At 40.8% G+C, this 20587-nt stretch overlaps 1 protein-coding gene across 1 annotated transcript in view; it reads right to left on the bottom strand.

The window, feature by feature from the left end:
• The window catches only part of LOC137241798 (uncharacterized), a 128538-nt gene that overhangs the window by 107317 nt on the left and 634 nt on the right, over nucleotides 1-20587 (bottom strand). The window contains exons 3-4 of the mRNA XM_067769198.1: nucleotides 19230-19487; nucleotides 8053-8310 (exon numbers count right to left, since the gene is read on the bottom strand). Of these exons, the coding sequence (XP_067625299.1) occupies nucleotides 8053-8310; nucleotides 19230-19487 (516 nt within the window). The remainder of the gene's footprint in view (nucleotides 1-8052; nucleotides 8311-19229; nucleotides 19488-20587) is intronic.

Here is a 20587-nt window from a genome sequence, read left to right as displayed (position 1 = left end):
GGCTATATCTCGAGACCCTAGCCTCCCAGTTGTATGAAAATGATCCTGTACTATAGCACTCATCAACAGCTTTCATTTTATATCCATATTGTATAAACACATTCTAGGGGTACCCGGGTCTACGTTTTGGGTTATCTCTCGAGACCCTAGCCTCCCAGTGGTATGACAGGTACAGGATAATTGTACTATAGCACTCATCAACAGCTTTCATTTGGTATCCATATTGTATAAACACATTCTAGGGGTACCCGGGTTAACGCTTTGGTCCACGTTTTGATCTCAAGACCCTAGGCACGTAGCGAAAAAAAAGGTAGACCTTGGCCGATCCTCAGACCTACCCTATATGCTCACAAAATTTCATGAGAATCGGTTCAGCCGTTTCGGAGGAGTTCAGCCTCGAACACCATGACAGAAGAATTTTATATATTAGATAAGTAAATTATGTCAACATTCAACTCCAGTAATGATATGGTGCAACAAAATACAAAAATAAAAGAGAATTTCAAAATATGCGTGGTTCCACCCTTTTTCATTTAATTTGTCTAGAATACTTTTAATGCCATAAGTCGAACAAAAATTTACCAATCCTTGTGAAATTTGGTAGGAGCATAGATTCTTTGACGGTAACAGCTTCCTGTGAAAATGGGCGAAATCGGTTGAAGCCAGACCCAGTTTTTATACACACGCGGCCGTCTGTCCTTAACACTGTAACTTGACCACAAATCGATATATATTTACTAAACTTAGTTCACGTACTTGTTTGAACTGACTTTATCTTGGTATAAAAAATGGCCGAATTCCGACTATAACCACGCCCACTTTTCTATATTGAAAATTATGAAAAACGAAAAAATGCCACAATTCTATACCAAATACGAAAAAAGGGGTGAAACATGGCAATTACATTGGTTTATGGGTGTGGCACCTACCATATTAAGTAGAAGAAAAAAATGCTGCAGGGCGAAATAAAAAGCCCTTGGAATCTTGGCAGGAATAATGTTCGTGGTATTACATATATAAATAAATTAGCGGTGCCGGATAGATGATATTCTGGTCACTCTGGTCCACATTTTGGCCGATATCTCGAAAACGCCTTCACATATACAACTAAGGTCCACTCCCTTTTAAACCCCTCATTACCACCTTTCATTTGATAACCATATCGTACAATGCATTCTAGAGTCACTTCTGGTCCACCTTTATGGCGATATCTCGAAAAAGCGTTCACCTATAGAACTATGGCCCACTCCCTTTTAAAATACTCTTTAATACCTTCCATTTGATACCCATGTCATACAAACACATTCCAGGGTTACCCTAGGTTTATTTTCCTACATGATGATTTTCCCTTATTTAGTTTCCAAAGTTCTCAGCTGAGTATGTATTGTTCGGTTACACCCGAACTTAGCCTTCCTTATTTGTTTCCTTCTAAATTGACGTTTGTCTTCATACTTCGCCTCATTATAACGCTTTAAGATACCGAACATTGCCTCGCCCATACGCGCAGTAAGCTTCCTTCTTTTTACAAGGCCACGCGATATTCCTCGATGTGATCAATTTGGTTTCGTGTACATCGATCAGAATACAGCCAATGAATGACTTGATGTGTCTTTTTATGTTGGAGCCTGCTACTGCAGTTTACCATATTTCGAGCCGCAGCGAAATCAATCTGCGTCAAACCGTTGAGAGATGTTACATCGTGGAGGCTAAATTTTTGGACTTTAGTAACAAAGGCTTCTTGCTTACCCAACCTGGTTTCTCATATCAGGAGTTCTCATGGTTTTTGTGCGTATCATCTTCTGGTGCGTAAGCACATATAAATAAGTTTTTAAAAACCTTCGCCTTAATGAGTATCGTGTCGATACGTTCGTTCAAATCCGTGAATGATAGTACTTGGCGCGGAAGCTTCTTTCCTACCATACAACCAACACCTTGAATGTGAATTGCGCGTTTTTCAGGACGTCCACTGCAGTGTACTTCACTTGTGATTCCTGTAAGGCTCTGTCTTCACAAAGGCATCAACCAACCGAAACAGCCGGGAATCGATACCTTCACCTAAACGAGTTTGAACGTCCAGGTACATGCCTCCCCCAGATGGTAAGGGGTTGACATTGTGATTGTACTGCCGATTACAAGCTAATTTGGTACCAACGATCGGCACTGAAGTATTTGGCAGCGAACATGGAGCATTCGTTTGGCCGCTGATAATTCAATTAGATCCCTTGTGTGCTTGACGGAATGCCTTCCGTGGGTTTGATTCCTCAAGCGTTGTCAGTTTCAGAGACAGGCTTAGGAGAGTACACGAACATAATGTGTAACCGAGTAGTTTGTGAAATATAAGTTCGAATATAGGTTTATCTGGGGCACCATCATCATATTCACCTTTTCTGTTTTGTATTATGAAGTTAATCCATTCGAAAATTTTCATTACTTTAGCAGTTTTTCTAATATATGTTTTGATGGGTTTGCGCGTATAAGTACAATGAAACCTCGCATGAGCGGGAGCTCACCATCAGCCAACTTTTGTCGGCACAAGAGAAATGTCCGCTCAGCGGAGTGTGTAGCTATATACATTTTTTTTAATTAGTTAATAGATTTATTAGCACAACCTTTTTGTTTTAAGAATATTTTTTATATTATTCTGTGCTAAAAATAATGTACGCCCGTAGTTCGGTTGCGATCAGAGAGCCTCAATAGAGATGAAAATGCAAGGAGACTGAAATGTCAAAATATACAATACATGATACGAAAATGGAGCCAAACTAATGGAACCGAGAGGGTTTGTGGAGAACTGTTCCGGTCCTGTAGTAACAAATCGTACAAACTGGCAGAAATACTTAAAACTGCAGTCGCGTTAACTTTTGTATTGACAATCAGACGGACTGCCCCAATATCGTACAGCACACCAACAAGAAGTGTGTTATGGTGCAAAGAGGTAATTGAAGGAATTTAACAACGAGAAGCTTACAATCATTATAGGGCCCGGTCATATGTGCATGGATGGTAACTAAAAGTGGGATGAACTGGGAAAGGAGAAAATAGCTGCACATGGTCAACCCAATAGGAAATTGGTGAGATGCAATGTGTGAAAGATCACGAAAAATATAATTATCAGGTCTAGAAGCTGCCTGTGAGTGGGCGAGGGTGCTATTTAACTTCTGGTACTGTCCAAAAGAACGTAGTTAATATATAATATAGGTCACGGTTCTTGAAAGGTTTTCAGTTTGGTCGTTGAATAAACTCCTGGTAACTCTATGGATCGCTCTGGAACTTAACCGTTCTGGAACAATATTGCATAAAAGCATGCAATTACTGGCATATGCTGATGACATTGATATCATCGGCCTAAACATCCGCGCCGTTAGTTCTGCTTACTCCAAACTAGAAAAAGAAGAGGTAAAGGTGTGTTTGATGGTGAATGAGGACAAAACGAAGTACCTGCAGTCATTGAGCAAAGAGTCAGCGCATATGCGCCTTGGCAAATACGCTACTGTTGGGAGCCATAATTTCGGAATAGTAAAAGACTAAGTTTATTTGGGAACCAGCATCAACACTAGCAACAACATCAGCTCTGAAATCCAACGAAGAATCACTCTTGCCAATAAAAGCTACTTTGGACTAGGTAGGCAATTGAAAAGTAAAGTCCTCTCTCGGCAAACGAAAATCATACTCTACAAGTCACTTATCGTTCCCGTCCTGCTATATCCTGGACCGTGGACCATGACAGCATCAGTTGACGCGGCTCTGGGAGTGTTCGAGAGAAAAGTTCTTCGATAGATTTATGGCGATGGCGTGTACCGAAGAAGATTTAACGATGAGCAGTACGAGTTCTACGCAGACATCAACATAGTCCAGCGAATTAAAATGCAGCGGCTGCGCTGGATAGGCCATGTTCTCCGAATGAAAGAGTACGCTCCGGCCAAGAGAGTGCTTCTATCGGAATGCGCCTATGAAAGCAGGGGTAGAGGGCGGCCCCCACTCCGCTGGAAGGACCAGGTTGAAAACGATTTAAACTCCCTTGGTGTGACCAATAGGTGCCGCTTGGTAGATCGAAGAAGCGACTGACGCGCCTTGTTGAACGGGCATAACCGTTTCAATGGTTAAGCGCCAATTAAGTAAGACATGGCGGCACCGTGGTGTGATGTTAGCGTGCTCCGCCAAACACACCGTATGCCCCGGGTTCAACCCCCAGGCAAAGCAATATCAACATTTTAGAAATAAGGGTTTTCAATTAGAAGAAAAATTTTCTATGTGGGGTCGCCCCTCGGCAGTGTCTGGCAAGCGCTCCGAATGCATTTCTGCCATGAAAAGCTCTCAGTGAAAACTCGTCTGCCTTGCAGATGCCGTTCGAAGTTGGCATAAAACATGTAGGTCCCGTCCGGCCAATTTGTAGGGAAAATCAAGAGGATCACGACGCAAATTGGAACAGAAGCTCGGCCTTAGATCTCTTCGGAGGTTATCGCGGCTTACATTTATTTTTATACCTTTCATGAAAATGAAATGGTATATTAATTTCGTCACGAAACCGAAAATTGTAAGTCCTTAAAGGAAAATAGATAGACCCACCATTAAGTATACCGAAATAATCAGGTTGAAGAGCTGAGTTGATTTAGCCATGTCCGTCTGTCCGTCTGTCTGTTTGTATGGAAACTAGTCCCTCAATTTTTGAGATATCTTGATAAAATTTGGTGAGCGGGTGTATTTGGGTGTCCGATTAGACATTTGTCGGAACCGACTGGATCGGACCACTATAGCATATATCCTCCAAACAACCGATTTTTCAGAAAAAGAGGATTTTTGTAATATCTTACCCAATTTAACAGATTGAAGCTTCAAACTTCACCATATACTTTCGTATATTGCACGTATTGTTGCCTGAAAAAATTGATGAGATCGGTCGTATATATAGTATATATCCCCCACAACCGATTGTTCAGATAAGGAACTTTTCGTAATTACTGCCCTATTTTAAGAGCTAGAGGCTTCAAATTTCAGCGAATGCTTACGTATATAGCATATATTGTTGTCCGAAAAAATCATAAAGATCGGTGGTATATATACTATATATATGGTGGTATATATAGTATATATATAGTATATATATTGTTACGAATATTAGCAAAACTAAGGAGTGCTGCCATCTCCAGGCCGATGCTAAGCAGTGACGTGAATTCACATCAATAATTCAATCATTATGTATCTACATAAACGAATCAATAATTGCGTATACACATATGTACACATTCCGACGAGCAACATTTACATACAAGGCAGCGAGAGATGAGATGTCACACACAGATGAATTTACTTATACGCTTATGTGTGTTGTTACGTGGCTGACCGTTTGGGTGGTGAGGAGCGGCGGCAAGCAGGTATGCTTGCGGGCCCAGGCTAGCTCGTCGTCTTGGGCGGGGTATTGCACCACCGACCTCACCCGCAGCCACAAGAACAAATTTGGGGTTCATACCTGCATGATGGAAAAAAAAGGAGGGAGGTAAAAAGCTGGAAAGAAAGTTAGAAGGGGAAAGCATAAGGGACAGAAACAGCTGGAGGCCTGTCCTGTCAGGTGGAGTCTACCCTCCCTCTGCAGTGCAACTTGTACTGCACCGTAGGCACTGTGCTGACTCCGGTTTACCTTACAGTGCCCCCAAACCTGACACTAGTCTGTCCGTCTGTCAATTGGTCATTTTTCTCTACCACTCACCTTCGCCTTACCTTGCCACGCACAAGAGCAGCACCAACACCAAAATTCGACTTAGCCCTGCATATTGAAAATATTAAAATTTCATCCAAACATAATTCTTATGATTTATTTACAAAATTTTTGGTTTCCAAATTACCAACTAATACCCTACTACCAGTTCAATAATTTCAACAAAACTTTAAAATCAAAATTTACTACAAAATAATTTGCCAAGAATTCCAAAAGTTTACTCAAAGTAACAATAGAAAAATTGCTCAAACTTAATGCTAAACTTTATTACTGGTGAACATAAAAAAGTCATAAGAGTGCAAGAACCAGTAGATACATTCCAAATTCAATTCTATAAAAAAAATACCTACGACTAATAGACCAAGTGTCTGGCCTCAAACAAAAAAATTTAAACTTTTAGGGCCACCCTAATGCGATATTATTAATAGGAGCTAATTCTAAATTCTATAGATACAAATTCAAATAAAATAAAATAAGAGGGTGAATAAAAAAATTCAAGTACCCTAATCCCTGACCTACCGCAACCGCTCAAATAAACATAAGATCAATTATGTACACAGCAAAAGTAGGTCATCAAGGAAAAGAATTCAATTGTATATGCAAACAAATGGTATGTATGTAAGTGCAAATGTACGTTTGTGACGTTTTTCATGCATGCACATATGTTCGTTGCAATCTGTTTTTATTTTTCTGATTTGCTAATTCCTGTTCTAATTTTGCAAGAGCAGGAATCTGTGCTAACACATGTACATACAACTAAACAGGTGTATTTTGATAAATTTTAACGTTTCACTCAAAACACTCACCAAGTTACTCTTCTCATCCAACGGCGCCGCTGCAGTTGAGTAGCTGAAACAAAAAACTCAAACATACATATGTACATATGACCACGTTCGAACACGGATCCAGATCGATCGCTTACGATCTTGGATAATGAGTGTATATGAGGTAGTAATAAATTTGTAGCGTGATGACAATGTCAAAAAAAAAAAACCAAACGTGTGTAAAAGTAAAAAAAAAATTATCAAGATAAAAAAAAAGGATTTAATGTGGGTGCTTGTATGCAAGCCCGTAGTGTTAAATGCGGGAAGTATAAGGGTAAGTTTGCCGGGAGCGTTCTGGCAAATCTATGTAAGTGTAATATGTGCCGATGCAATAAAAAAAGGAATATTCAAAGTTCCATAATTTCGAGTTAGTCGCGGTCTAACCGAAAAGGAACAGAAAGCATGTACGGAAGTGGAACTATAGGCAGAGCACAACGATAAAGATCGGTGTACTTTGAATATAGTAACTATCCACAAAAGGAATGCAAAAATCAAAACTAAAAGAATCCAAATGAATGTCAAAAGTAGAGAAAAATATGCAAATGAAAAATTAATCAAAGAAACTTCAAAAAGAGTGAAATGAAAAAAATAAAACTAAAACAAAGTGAAATATTAGTAAAATATTAGTAATATTACACCGTAGCACAAATTGCTTAGCAAAATTTTTGGGCTAATAACCACAAGCCTTTGTTTTTGCCCAACCCTTTCTCCTACCAGAAATCCTACATCAAAAAAAAAGGGAATACCTATGTGCGTAAACCTACTTATAAAAAAAGAGATATAATGCCAAAAGAAATACAAAAAAGGCCGATTTGTTTCGAAACAATAGAAAAATTACTGATATTAAGGTTTAACGATTATTTCTGCTGCTGCCGTTGTGGTGTGTTGTTGTTGTTGGTGATCTCTGCCAATCCCGCTTTTAGGCTGCTCTTCCTGTTGGCAGTGTTGTTTTCGCTAAATCCTCACTTGTGTATAATATGTGCATATTTTAATAACCTTGCCCTATTCTTGGTGATTTGGTTGCTGGCCTCTAGTGGCTTGACGAGCTGGTAACAATGACTTCTGTGGACCTGGCCGGTGAATGTGTGGCTGGTATTGTTGTTTTTGTGGCGATATCTGCTGATACAATATGTGGCTGTTGTTGGTGTTGCGTCGCCGATGCCAAAATAAAAGAATGATGTGTGGTGGCTGGTGCAAATTGATATCGATGTTGACAATTTTTATTGTGTTTTTGAAGACTTTGTACGAAGTATTTGTTGTTGTTGTTGGTGCGCGCATGCAACGAATTAAATAGAACGTAGTGTTTGTGGATGCGTGGCAATTGTTGTTGGCCGGAATGCCGCCAATATAAAAACGTTGTTGTAGTATTGTTGGGCGGTATGTCGCCAAGAAAAAAAATAAATACCGGTTGTGGTTGGTGTTGCGCCGCCAATATAGCAAAAATGGTGTAGTTGTTGTTGAACGTTATGCCGCCACTATAAAAAAAATGCTGTTGTGGTTGTTGCGGCCCTATACCGCCAATATGAAAATGCTATAGTGGTTGTTGTTTGCCGGCACGAATGTAGTTGCTGTTGTTGCTGCGTTCTAACCCCGCCAATAAGACATGTTTCTGAAATTGCTTTGCCGTCGGCTAAATAATAAAGTGTGGTGCTTGTCGATGGTAGTAATTGTTGTTGTGCGGTATTTCGCCACGTACAATGTATTTGTTTTTGGGCGGTACGCCGCCAATGTACGTGCCCAGTGGGTCTTTCCCAACGAGAAATCAATTGTGCGCTGAAATTAAATACAAAGGAAAACCTATTTAGAAATTCAACAGTAAAAGCGTATCTATGTACCTGTACATAGTTGCCTACGGATATCTTGTCTGCATAGTCATATATTCATCTACATACATATATTTGTATGCAGAGATGTATATGTCGATGCAAGTTTTCTTTTGGCTTGCTTGGGAACTACGCTATATAGAAGCCAACTTCCCAGTGGGCATGCCAGGTTGGGAGAGAGAGTTAAAACACGGAAAGGTTACACTTACCTGGTTTTATAAATTTTGTTGGCGAATGGAAACTGCCGGACTAGGGTGTAAGTAGGCCTCGCAACTCCGCGCACTAAAAACTTTTCCAGGACTTTTCTGACGTCTTTAAATAACGCGCACTAAAAACTTTTAAACCTTTTGAAAAGGTCTGGCTAACTTGGCACTTCACACTTTTTTAGTTTATTTATTTTTTTATTTTTTCCACTTCACTTCACTTGCACTGGGCACTGTTACAGGAAAACGTTTGCCCGTTGCCTAGCTTGATGCCCTTTTATAGCCACCGCCGTGGTAAAGAACGTTATCCAGAAACGGAAAATTTTTACTATTACATGCAAACTTTCTTTTCGGCTTTCCCCTATTTTCCATCTATACAATCAGGCACTCATACATTCACACGCTTACCGCTCCACAAAACGAACACCTACACAGATACATTTGGTTCGTGCCTTGACCGCTCGCACTGATGCATTCACACGTTCATAGCCTTGTACCAATACACATCAACATACATAATACAGAACAAAACAAACACATAGGTGCATGGCATTCATCAATGTTGCTAAGTTGTTAGCAGTATGGTGACATCTTATTTGTTATTACAACATGATGCCAAGCGCAACATATTATTTCCGCTGCAACATTGTGTTCACTATCGGTACAATGTTGTCAATGTTAATGTTAATATGATGTTAATGGCAACATTGGGGCTAAGGTACGGACCTGGACACAAAACACATAAACACATAGACGCATATACACTCTGCCACTTATTTAAGCCAGTATGGAGACAGGCTGTCGTCACAGGCTCGCAACCGCCGATGGTGCCTGCACTATGGAGCGTGGGCGTAAAGAATTCGAACGTAGCCTGACAAGTATTATTTCCCGCGTCCAACGTGTGGCCTCGACCCACGACTCAATGCCGGGCCTATTTCTCTTCAAGCCTTTAAATTTTCACACTGCCTAACTGCGAACTAAATCGCTGGGCTAATGCTACTACTTAAACCTATATCACAGACACTACTCTACATATCTAATAGTAAATAAAATATCACAGATAAGATAAATAAAAAAAAATAACTAAAAATAAAAAAAACTAAAATAAAATAAAATATCACAGTTAGCAGAACAATAAAAAAAATTATAAAATAAAATATCACAGATGGCAAAAAAAAAAATGTATATATAAAAAATATCACGGATCAAATGGTCAAGTAGGTAACCTAAATAAATAAATAAAAAAAGAAAAATAAAAAAAATAACTAAATGCAAAAATAATCAAGTAAATCAAAAGGTCAAAAAAAAGAAATAAATAAAAATAATTTCAGAATATAATCACATACGTCACTAAGCTAACAAATACAATACGTCGATAAATAAATAAATAACAGAGAACAAGAGTACTAACACTACAAGAACGAACATTAAGCTATTTTGCGAAAATGTCTTTAGCGTGGTATACGCCGATCTTCTTCCCACTACTATCGCCAAGCTCGTACATTGAATTACCTATGGAATTAAGTACGACACACTTTACTTGTTTCGGTGCTAATTTAGCGTTGTACTTATCAACTTGGGAGCTTTGTTTGAAGTTGCGGCGATATACCACTTGTCCAATCTGAAACTTTATATCCTTACTCCTGGTGTCGTAGACCTTTTGACTTCTATCGTGGGCCAGCTTCAGCTCCTTCATAATTCTCTTTCTTATGAGCTGCATCTTATCACCAGCCGTATCTATCTCCACGTCACCATCCTTCAACGCCGCCAACTTTCGATATAGCTCATATGATGCAGCATGCTGTATCATAGGCATACCGAAAGTGGCATAGTATGGCGACATGTTGATGGCTGAGTGAGTAACGCTGCGTAGTGCAAATGCGGCATCGCTGACGCATTTGTCCCAGTTCTTTTGGTTGCCCTTTATGGAGGACCTAATTATCTGCAGCACAGATCGGTTGACTCTTTCCGCAGCGTTACCCTGAGGTGAATAAAATGCAGTTCTCACGTGTGTCGTGCCGTATTTCTCCAAAAACTCTTTGAATATTTCCGAGACGAATTGTTTGCCGTTGTCCGAATGGACATATTCGGGCACACCAAACACGGGAAAGACTTCTTTCTCTAAGAATTTTATAACCTCAGCTGAAGTGGCCCTTCTCATGGGTTTTAAAAACACAAACTTAGTAAAGTGATCTAGACAAACAAAGACATACACGTTACCATCACTAGAACGAGGATAAGGACCCATAAAATCAATGAATAAACGTTGGAAAGGTCGCTCTGTGAGCTTTTGCTTTCCCATCATGGGTTGTTTAAACACGTTTTGAGTTTTGTTAGTTTTGCAGGTTTCGCTGTCTTTTACATGGGCGCATACGTCAGTGACCATTCCTGGCCAGTAGTATTTTTGACGTAGTCGTGACAGCGTCTTGTGGATGCCACCATGACCAGCGGAAGGTGAGCTATGAGACGACTCTACCAGCCCCGGTCGCAGTTCCGACGGAACCCAGAGCTTCCAGGTCTGGTCCGCTAGAAGTTCGTCCCCCCTGTCGAATTGCGTCCGTTTATAACCGTAACCGTCCGATATGCATAAGTCTGGCAACTTATCTTTGTTCTCGGTCACCGTCTTTTTTAACTCCGTATACTCCTCCGACTCGAAGCATGGTGACTCGAGACACACGTCTATGGCTCTGTCGTTCGTCAGTATTTCGTCCATGTGCATTCGTGAGAGTGTGTCGGGAACCACGTTTTGCGCACCTTTTCGATGTTGGATATCGAAATCATAACCCTGGAGTTTCAAACTCCACCTTGCCAACCTCCCAGAAAGATCTTTCTGATTCATGAGCCATTTGAGGCTGGCATGATCAGTTATGATGGTGAACGGGGTTCCTTCCACATAAGGTCGGAATCTTTTAACACTCACGATCGCAGCATAGCATTCAAGTTCAGTAATGCTATAGTTTTTCTGCGCCTTATTAAGTTTTGCCGAAACGTAGGCAATCGGTCTTTCGTTCTGGTCATCGTCCAGTTGAAACAAAACCCCTCCCACTCCGTCCGTTGATGCATCACATTGAATATAGAAACGACGCTTAAAGTCAGGATGTGTGAGCACCGGTGCAGAAACCAAACTCTGCTTTAAAATTTCAAATGATTTTATTGCTTCTTCCGTCATTGCAAACTTTTTGATTTTGTCTTTCTTGAGGCAGTCGTGCAGCGGGGCTGCAATAGTCGCATAGTCCTGTATGAAACGTCGGTACCAGCCCGACATACCCAGGAACCGTCGTAGTTGCTTCGGGGTTTTCGGAACTGGAAAGTCCCTCACAGCCACCACTTTATTGGCGTCTGTCCTAATACAACCATCCCCGACTACGTATCCTAAATAGCGAACTTCTTTAAAACAAAACTTGCTTTTTTCTACGTTAATTGTTAACTTAGCCTCGCGAAGACACCGAGCGACCTTTTCCAATAAACACATATAGGACTCGAAATCTACAGAACAAACTAACAAATCGTCAAGATAAACAAAAACACATTCACGTAAAGCGGCCGGAATGACCTTGTCCATGAGACGACACATTCGTTGTGCTGCATTGCACAACCCGAAAGGCATGACGGTAAATTGGTAAAGGGGTCGGCCAGGGACAGTAAAAGCAGTCTTTTCTCTTGACTTCTTCTCCAGAGGAATCTGCCAGAAGGCATCCTTCAAATCTATCGCGGAAATAAATCGTGTATTTTGTAGTCGGCTGAGGATTCCATCAATGTGGGGTAAGGGGTAGGCATCCTTAATTGTTCGTTCGTTGACTTTGCGAGCGTCAAGGCACAAGCGGTTTTTCGTCCCGTTTATTTCCAGCGATACCGGCGAATTCCAGCTGCTGTTGGACTCCTCGATGACTCCCATGCCCAACATTCGATCTAACTCTGCGTATATGAGTTTTTGAATAGCTGGTGAAATCGGGTAATGGCGCTGCTTTACTGGCAGATTCTCGTCAACCACCTCGATGACGTGTTCCTCCTTATCTGTTTGACCTAACCCTAATACCGCGAAGGACGGGAATTGGGCTTTCACACGCTCCAACCTATTATTTTGCTCCGGCGTTAAAACGTGCTGCACAGCATCGAAAGACAAGTCACCCTCGGCGGGCACGAGCTCCGCCACACTGGCTATATTTGGACACACATTCCCATTCATACCTTTACTCACGACACTCATACGGAATGCCTGCCAAAAGTCTATACCTAAATAAACTTGTTGTTGTAGACCTGGCACTATCAAAAATTCTAATTCTTCCATCGAATTATCCCACACAACCGGTAACTTTATTACTCCTACCACGGAAGTTTCCTCCCCGTTCGCGGTTCGGATATTTTGGCCCCTGATTGGCACAATCGAGGCTTCCTTTCCCCGAAGGAGTGCAGCTGAGTCTTTGCCTAAGCAGCTGGCACTCGCCCCTGAGTCTAAGATAGCCAGGACCTCGTGACCTCCTATATTTGTTTTGGCGAAAAACCTATTATCTCCTTTCACTGTAACAATTGTTGAAACTATTTTATTCCTCAACCTTTTAAAATATTTCCTCTTTTCCCTCATTTTCTCTATCTTCGTAAAATTTCTGTTTTTCCTACTTGCATTTATTGTATCACAAAATATTCTTTTTCTTGCTTCTTCGCACTCTAGCTTTCTTTGGTGTAAACTCTTAATCTCCTTCTTTTCCCGTGTCATTCCTGCCTGTTTCACTTCTTCCCTGTTTTCCGTATCCCTTCTCCTCAAAACTTTTATTTGAGTGTTGCCGGGTTGCCTGTCTTCTGGCTGGAGTCCCCGGTCAACTCCGCCAGACTCGGGTTTCCCTGCTTGGGCTTAAAAACACAGAAGGACGAATCACTACCACAAGCAAAACAGACCATATTGTGGAACGAAGACGAACATTTATTTGGTTTTTGTGCTTCTGCCGGGTTTTTCACAAAGTGATTCACCGGCATACCGCACGAAAAACACAACATCAAGTGGAAGGGTGATGCACAAAAGGAGTTGACAGTCGACTTAGACGCAGGACTAACAGAAGGACGAACACTATTGGGATTGGCTGTGGTTTGGTGTTGGGGTAGGGATTGGGATTGGTGTTGGGGTGGGCGCTGAGGCTTCCTATCAAAAGCTTCGACTTTTGTTTCCCCTAATTGCTCTGGCTGTTCAAAATTAATTTCATTAATGACCCTCGATCTACTTTTATTTTCTTTAATAAGCTTTTCGGCTCTCTTGCATTCCGACTTGAGCTCCGCCAACGAGTCCATTTTTATGGCGAAGGTCAAGTTGGCCAGGTACGGTTTGAGGTTGCCCCTGATGATGCCAACCAACTCCCTCTCAGGGATCCTCTTCCGCAAACGGAATGTCATATTGTGGACTTCGGCATAAAAGTCATCAAAAGCTTCCGCGGGCAGCTGTTTCCTTTCCATGATTTCACGGATGATTTCATAGTCGGACTCGGCGGATTTGAAGTGGCTTAGCATTTCTACTTTCAGCCCGAAATAGCCGAAATCGGGTTCGTCCGCGTGGTCCTCAAGGACCTGCCAATACCACTTCAAAGCACCGCCGGAAAGCAGACTATGAAAGTCCGTGAAGAGCTGGAAGTAGGAAATATTATGCTGCTCGCGCATCCTTTCCACCCGAAAGATGAAGCTTTCGACGCTTATACCTTTACTTGTTCCATCGAATTTGATGTGCCATTTTTCCAGATCTAACTTTTTCCACCTTGGAGGGTCACTACTATCTCGTTCAGCAATCCGACTGCCACTCGGAATACCGTTGCGGGTAGCAGGCTCCCCCCTACGGTTCTGCGGCTCAGGCGTGGATGCCACAGCGGACCGATGTCCCACCGCGTGACTGGATGCCTCCATCTCTGCCACGCGGCCACCAAGATGATCGACGTTGGTCTTGATGCTTCGCACTTCACCCGCCATTTGCACCACCAAATCTTGTTGTTGCGCCATCATCGCCATCATGCGGCTCAGCTGTTCAACATTGGTTGCATGCTCATTAGCGTCGGTGCGAGGAGCATTCAAGCCGCCGTTAACCATTGCTGGTGCGTTTCGCGATGTAACATCGCCCCCCTGTGCACCCACGTTGTCGCTATCGGACATTTGGCACACCAAATCGATCTTCTGGGAAAAATTTAAACTATTTTCTGAGTCGTTGAACGACACCCCGTTCGCGAAAGAGAGCCTAATCGGGCGTTCAGGGCCGAACGATCCGAAAATCCGCGACGCGCACCTATTGAAGTAATCTGTAGGCACAAAGTCGACGGCCCTGGGAATACCAGTGTCGATTTGATTGAACACGGACCCGGCGATCTGGTTTTCCAGGGCTCGCGCACGGCTCCTAGTTAAGCGCCTATTAGGATCTAACATCCCCAATCCCCCAAAAGGTCTTTCCTCGGTATGTTTGCCCTGGTCTTGGTCAGACATTCACTGTCTGCAGCAGCAAAAAAAGGACGTTTAAGCAAATGTTCAAACGAGAAAAGAAAGAAAAAAAAAATCAAGACTCAAAATTTTACGTGTAATGGATCCAAGGAAAATAAAACCCCACACCTAACCGAGTAACGAGCGGTAAAAAAAAAAAAATACGAAAAAGATATGTTAATCTATATATTTTGGTGTTAGGTGATAGACTGAACAAAATTTAGCAAGAAAAAAAAAATTATATGTAAATAAGTTATTTATTGTAAATAATGTGTGTTACTAAATGGATGTGTATTTCAAATATGTGTGAATATGTGTAAAAATCCAGACAATGTGTATATGTGTGTATCTTAGAGATAAGAAAGGATTCAGTGAATTGCCTTAAATGTCTATGAACCCAAAACCAAAAATGAAAACTTAAATCTTTTTTCTGTTTGTGGAATAACTAAATATATAAGCAATGTATTGAGGTTATATGCATCGACCAGGGGTATATAAAAAAAACCTATCGAAAACCCTACAATTGGAAATTGCAAAATAAACAAAATTAATAAAGGGAATAACAGGCAATGCCTGTATGTATAAGACGTGTAAGAAAATTAAATGCTAAGGATGTGTGTGTAGATATGTAAGAAAAATAACAATTTTCACTATAAATTAAATATATAAAAATTCGAATGCAATATACAAAAATGGCTACTTAAAAACCAAGATGAAAATAAGAAGAAAAAAAAAAAATAAAAAAAAATCAACTACAAAAGAAAACTTGAAGGATATATTAAAAAAAAAAATTATTGAAAAATTCTAAACTTTCCGACCTTTTTTTTTTTTTTATAAAAGGCAGGGATTTAGAAATATTAACTTAAAGTTGGGATATGAGTTGAACCTGAGTTATAATATATATATAAGTCTTGGTGTGTTTGGTGCTGCCTTGGCGAAGGTTCAGTGAAGGCGGTATGTTGGTCCGTATCTAATTACTGTCAAGTCAGTTTTCGTGCTGTCCGTGGAAGTGTGGCACATCGTACCTATCAACTAGTTTCCAGGTGTGGCTGCCACACCCCCCTACTCCTATCTATCGTGGCGACGACTGTAAACCTCACCTACCAGCAGTGCTGGACTCCCGGTAAGGTAGCTTAAACAGCTCGCCACGACCTTCTGCTAACGTCCGTCTTTTGGCTGAGCGTCATACCAGGTACCACTTAGTCCAGTTGTAGAAACCAAAAGAAGGAACCCTGGCATGAATACTCAACCACTCCCTATACCTTTGTCATGACGACACTTGTCGACCAGGCGAGCCCAACCGGCGCTGCCATCATGACGGTCCCTGTCCTGTCAAAAGACGGAAATAGGGATTGGGTTTGGATGGACTTGGGATAAAAAAAAAAAACACAGGAAATCTAGAAGAAAAGTAGGATGATTAAAGAATAGTGAAAGATAGAGTGATTTGTAAAGTGTGGGAAATAAAAAAAAGATTACCGGGCTATAACGTTGGGCGCCATTGTTACGTGGCTGACCGTTTGGGTGGTGAGGAGCGGCGGCAAGCAGGTATGCTTGCGGGCCCAGGCTAGCTCGTCGTCTTGGGCGGGGTATTGCACCACCGACCTCACCCGCAGCCACAAGAACAAATTTGGGGTTCATACCTGCATGATGGAAAAAAAAGGAGGGAGGTAAAAAGCTGGAAAGAGATAGAAATAAACGTGAGGGGCAAAGTTAGAAGGGGAAAGCATAAGGGACAGAAACAGCTGGAGGCCTGTCCTGTCAGGTGGAGTCTACCCTCCCTCTGCAGTGCAACTTGTACTGCACCGTAGGCACTGTGCTGACTCCGGTTTACCTTACAGTGCCCCCAAACCTGACACTAGTCTGTCCGTCTGTCAATTGGTCATTTTTCTCTACCACTCACCTTCGCCTTACCTTGCCACGCACAAGAGCAGCACCAACACCAAAATTCGACTTAGCCCTGCATATTGAAAATATTAAAATTTCATCCAAACATAATTCTTATGATTTATTTACCAAATCAAATCCAAATTACCAACTAATACCCTACTACCAGTTCAATAATTTCAACAAAACTTTAAAATCAAAATTTACTACAAAATAATTTGCCAAGAATTCCAAAAGTTTACTCAAAGTAACAATAGAAAAATTGCTCAAACTTAATGCTAAACTTTATTACTGGTGAACATAAAAAAGTCATAAGAGTGCAAGAACCAGTAGATACATTCCAAATTCAATTCTATAAAAAAAATACCTACGACTAATAGACCAAGTGTCTGGCCTCAAACAAAAAAATTTAAACTTTTAGGGCCACCCTAATGCGATATTATTAATAGGAGCTAATTCTAAATTCTATAGATACAAATTCAAATAAAATAAAATAAGAGGGTGAATAAAAAAATTCAAGTACCCTAATCCCTGACCTACCGCAACCGCTCAAATAAACATAAGATCAATTATGTACACAGCAAAAGTAGGTCATCAAGGAAAAGAATTCAATTGTATATGCAAACAAATGTACGTTTGTGACGTTTTTCATGCATGCACATATGTTCGTTGCAATCTGTTTTTATTTTTCTGATTTGCTAATTCCTGTTCTAATTTTGCAAGAGCAGGAATCTGTGCTAACACATGTACATACAACTAAACAGGTGTATTTTGATAAATTTTAACGTTTCACTCAAAACACTCACCAAGTTACTCTTCTCATCCAACGGCGCCGCTGCAGTTGAGTAGCTGAAACAAAAAACTCAAACATACATATGTACATATGACCACGTTCGAACACGGATCCAGATCGATCGCTTACGATCTTGGATAATGAGTGTATATGAGGTAGTAATAAATTTGTAGCGTGATGACAATGTCAAAAAAAAAAAACCAAACGTGTGTAAAAGTAAAAAAAAATTATCAAGATAAAAAAAAAGGATTTAATGTGGGTGCTTGTATGCAAGCCCGTAGTGTTAAATGCGGGAAGGATAAGGGTAAGTTTGCCGGGAGCGTTCTGGCAAATCTATGTAAGTGTAATATGTGCCGATGCAATAAAAAAAGGAATATTCAAAGTTCCATAATTTCGAGTTAGTCGCGGTCTAACCGAAAAGGAACAGAAAGCATGTACGGAAGTGGAACTATAGGCAGAGCACAACGATAAAGATCGGTGTACTTTGAATATAGTAACTATCCACAAAAGGAATGCAAAAATCAAAACTAAAAGAATCCAAATGAATGTCAAAAATAGAGAAAAATATGCAAATGAAAAATTAATCAAAGAAACTTCAAAAAGAGTGAAATGAAAAAAATAAAACTAAAACAAAGTGAAATATTAGTAAAATATTAGTAATATTACACCGTAGCACAAATTGCTTAGCAAAATTTTTGGGCTAATAACCACAAGCCTTTGTTTTTGCCCAACCCTTTCTCCTACCAGAAATCCTACATCAAAAAAAAAGGGAATACCTATGTGCGTAAACCTACTTATAAAAAAAGAGATATAATGCCAAAAGAAATACAAAAAAGGCCGATTTGTTTCGAAACAATAGAAAAATTACTGATATTAAGGTTTAACGATTATTTCTGCTGCTGCCGTTGTGGTGTGTTGTTGTTGTTGGTGATCTCTGCCAATCCCGCTTTTAGGCTGCTCTTCCTGTTGGCAGTGTTGTTTTCGCTAAATCCTCACTTGTGTATAATATGTGCATATTTTAATAACCTTGCCCTATTCTTGGTGATTTGGTTGCTGGCCTCTAGTGGCTTGACGAGCTGGTAACAATGACTTCTGTGGACCTGGCCGGTGAATGTGTGGCTGGTATTGTTGTTTTTGTGGCGATATCTGCTGATACAATATGTGGCTGTTGTTGGTGTTGCGTCGCCGATGCCAAAATAAAAGAATGATGTGTGGTGGCTGGTGCAAATTGATATCGATGTTGACAATTTTTATTGTGTTTTTGAAGACTTTGTACGAAGTATTTGTTGTTGTTGTTGGTGCGCGCATGCAACGAATTAAATAGAACGTAGTGTTTGTGGATGCGTGGCAATTGTTGTTGGCCGGAATGCCGCCAATATAAAAACGTTGTTGTAGTATTGTTGGGCGGTATGTCGCCAAGAAAAAAAATAAATACCGGTTGTGGTTGGTGTTGCGCCGCCAATATAGCAAAAATGGTGTAGTTGTTGTTGAACGTTATGCCGCCACTATAAAAAAAATGCTGTTGTGGTTGTTGCGGCCCTATACCGCCAATATGAAAATGCTATAGTGGTTGTTGTTTGCCGGCACGAATGTAGTTGCTGTTGTTGCTGCGTTCTAACCCCGCCAATAAGACATGTTTCTGAAATTGCTTTGCCGTCGGCTAAATAATAAAGTGTGGTGCTTGTCGATGGTAGTAATTGTTGTTGTGCGGTATTTCGCCACGTACAATGTATTTGTTTTTGGGCGGTACGCCGCCAATGTACGTGCCCAGTGGGTCTTTCCCAACGAGAAATCAATTGTGCGCTGAAATTAAATACAAAGGAAAACCTATTTAGAAATTCAACAGTAAAAGCGTATCTATGTACCTGTACATAGTTGCCTACGGATATCTTGTCTGCATAGTCATATATTCATCTACATACATATATTTGTATGCAGAGATGTATATGTCGATGCAAGTTTTCTTTTGGCTTGCTTGGGAACTACGCTATATAGAAGCCAACTTCCCAGTGGGCATGCCAGGTTGGGAGAGAGAGTTAAAACACGGAAAGGTTACACTTACCTGGTTTTATAAATTTTGTTGGCGAATGGAAACTGCCGGACTAGGGTGTAAGTAGGCCTCGCAACTCCGCGCACTAAAAACTTTTCCAGGACTTTTCTGACGTCTTTAAATAACGCGCACTAAAAACTTTTAAACCTTTTGAAAAGGTCTGGCTAACTTGGCACTTCACACTTTTTTAGTTTATTTATTTTTTTATTTTTTCCACTTCACTTCACTTGCACTGGGCACTGTTACAGGAAAACGTTTGCCCGTTGCCTAGCTTGATGCCCTTTTATAGCCACCGCCGTGGTAAAGAACGTTATCCAGAAACGGAAAATTTTTACTATTACATGCAAACTTTCTTTTCGGCTTTCCCCTATTTTCCATCTATACAATCAGGCACTCATACATTCACACGCTTACCGCTCCACAAAACGAACACCTACACAGATACATTTGGTTCGTGCCTTGACCGCTCGCACTGATGCATTCACACGTTCATAGCCTTGTACCAATACACATCAACATACATAATACAGAACAAAACAAACACATAGGTGCATGGCATTCATCAATGTTGCTAAGTTGTTAGCAGTATGGTGACATCTTATTTGTTATTACAACATGATGCCAAGCGCAACATATTATTTCCGCTGCAACATTGTGTTCACTATCGGTACAATGTGTTGTCAATGTTAATGTTAATATGATGTTAATGGCAACATTGGGGCTAAGGTACGGACCTGGACACAAAACACATAAACACATAGACGCATATACACTCTGCCCACTTATTTAAGCCAGTATGGAGACAGGCTGTCGTCACAGTGTGCGGGAGACTGTAAACTACAAACTCACATAT

This window comes from Eurosta solidaginis, chromosome 2, assembly GCF_040869045.1.
Source record: "Eurosta solidaginis isolate ZX-2024a chromosome 2, ASM4086904v1, whole genome shotgun sequence".
NCBI classification, from domain to species: Eukaryota; Metazoa; Arthropoda; class Insecta; order Diptera; family Tephritidae; genus Eurosta; species Eurosta solidaginis.
Note: the sequence above shows the minus strand (reverse complement) of the source record. Positions and strands in the feature narration are given on the sequence as shown.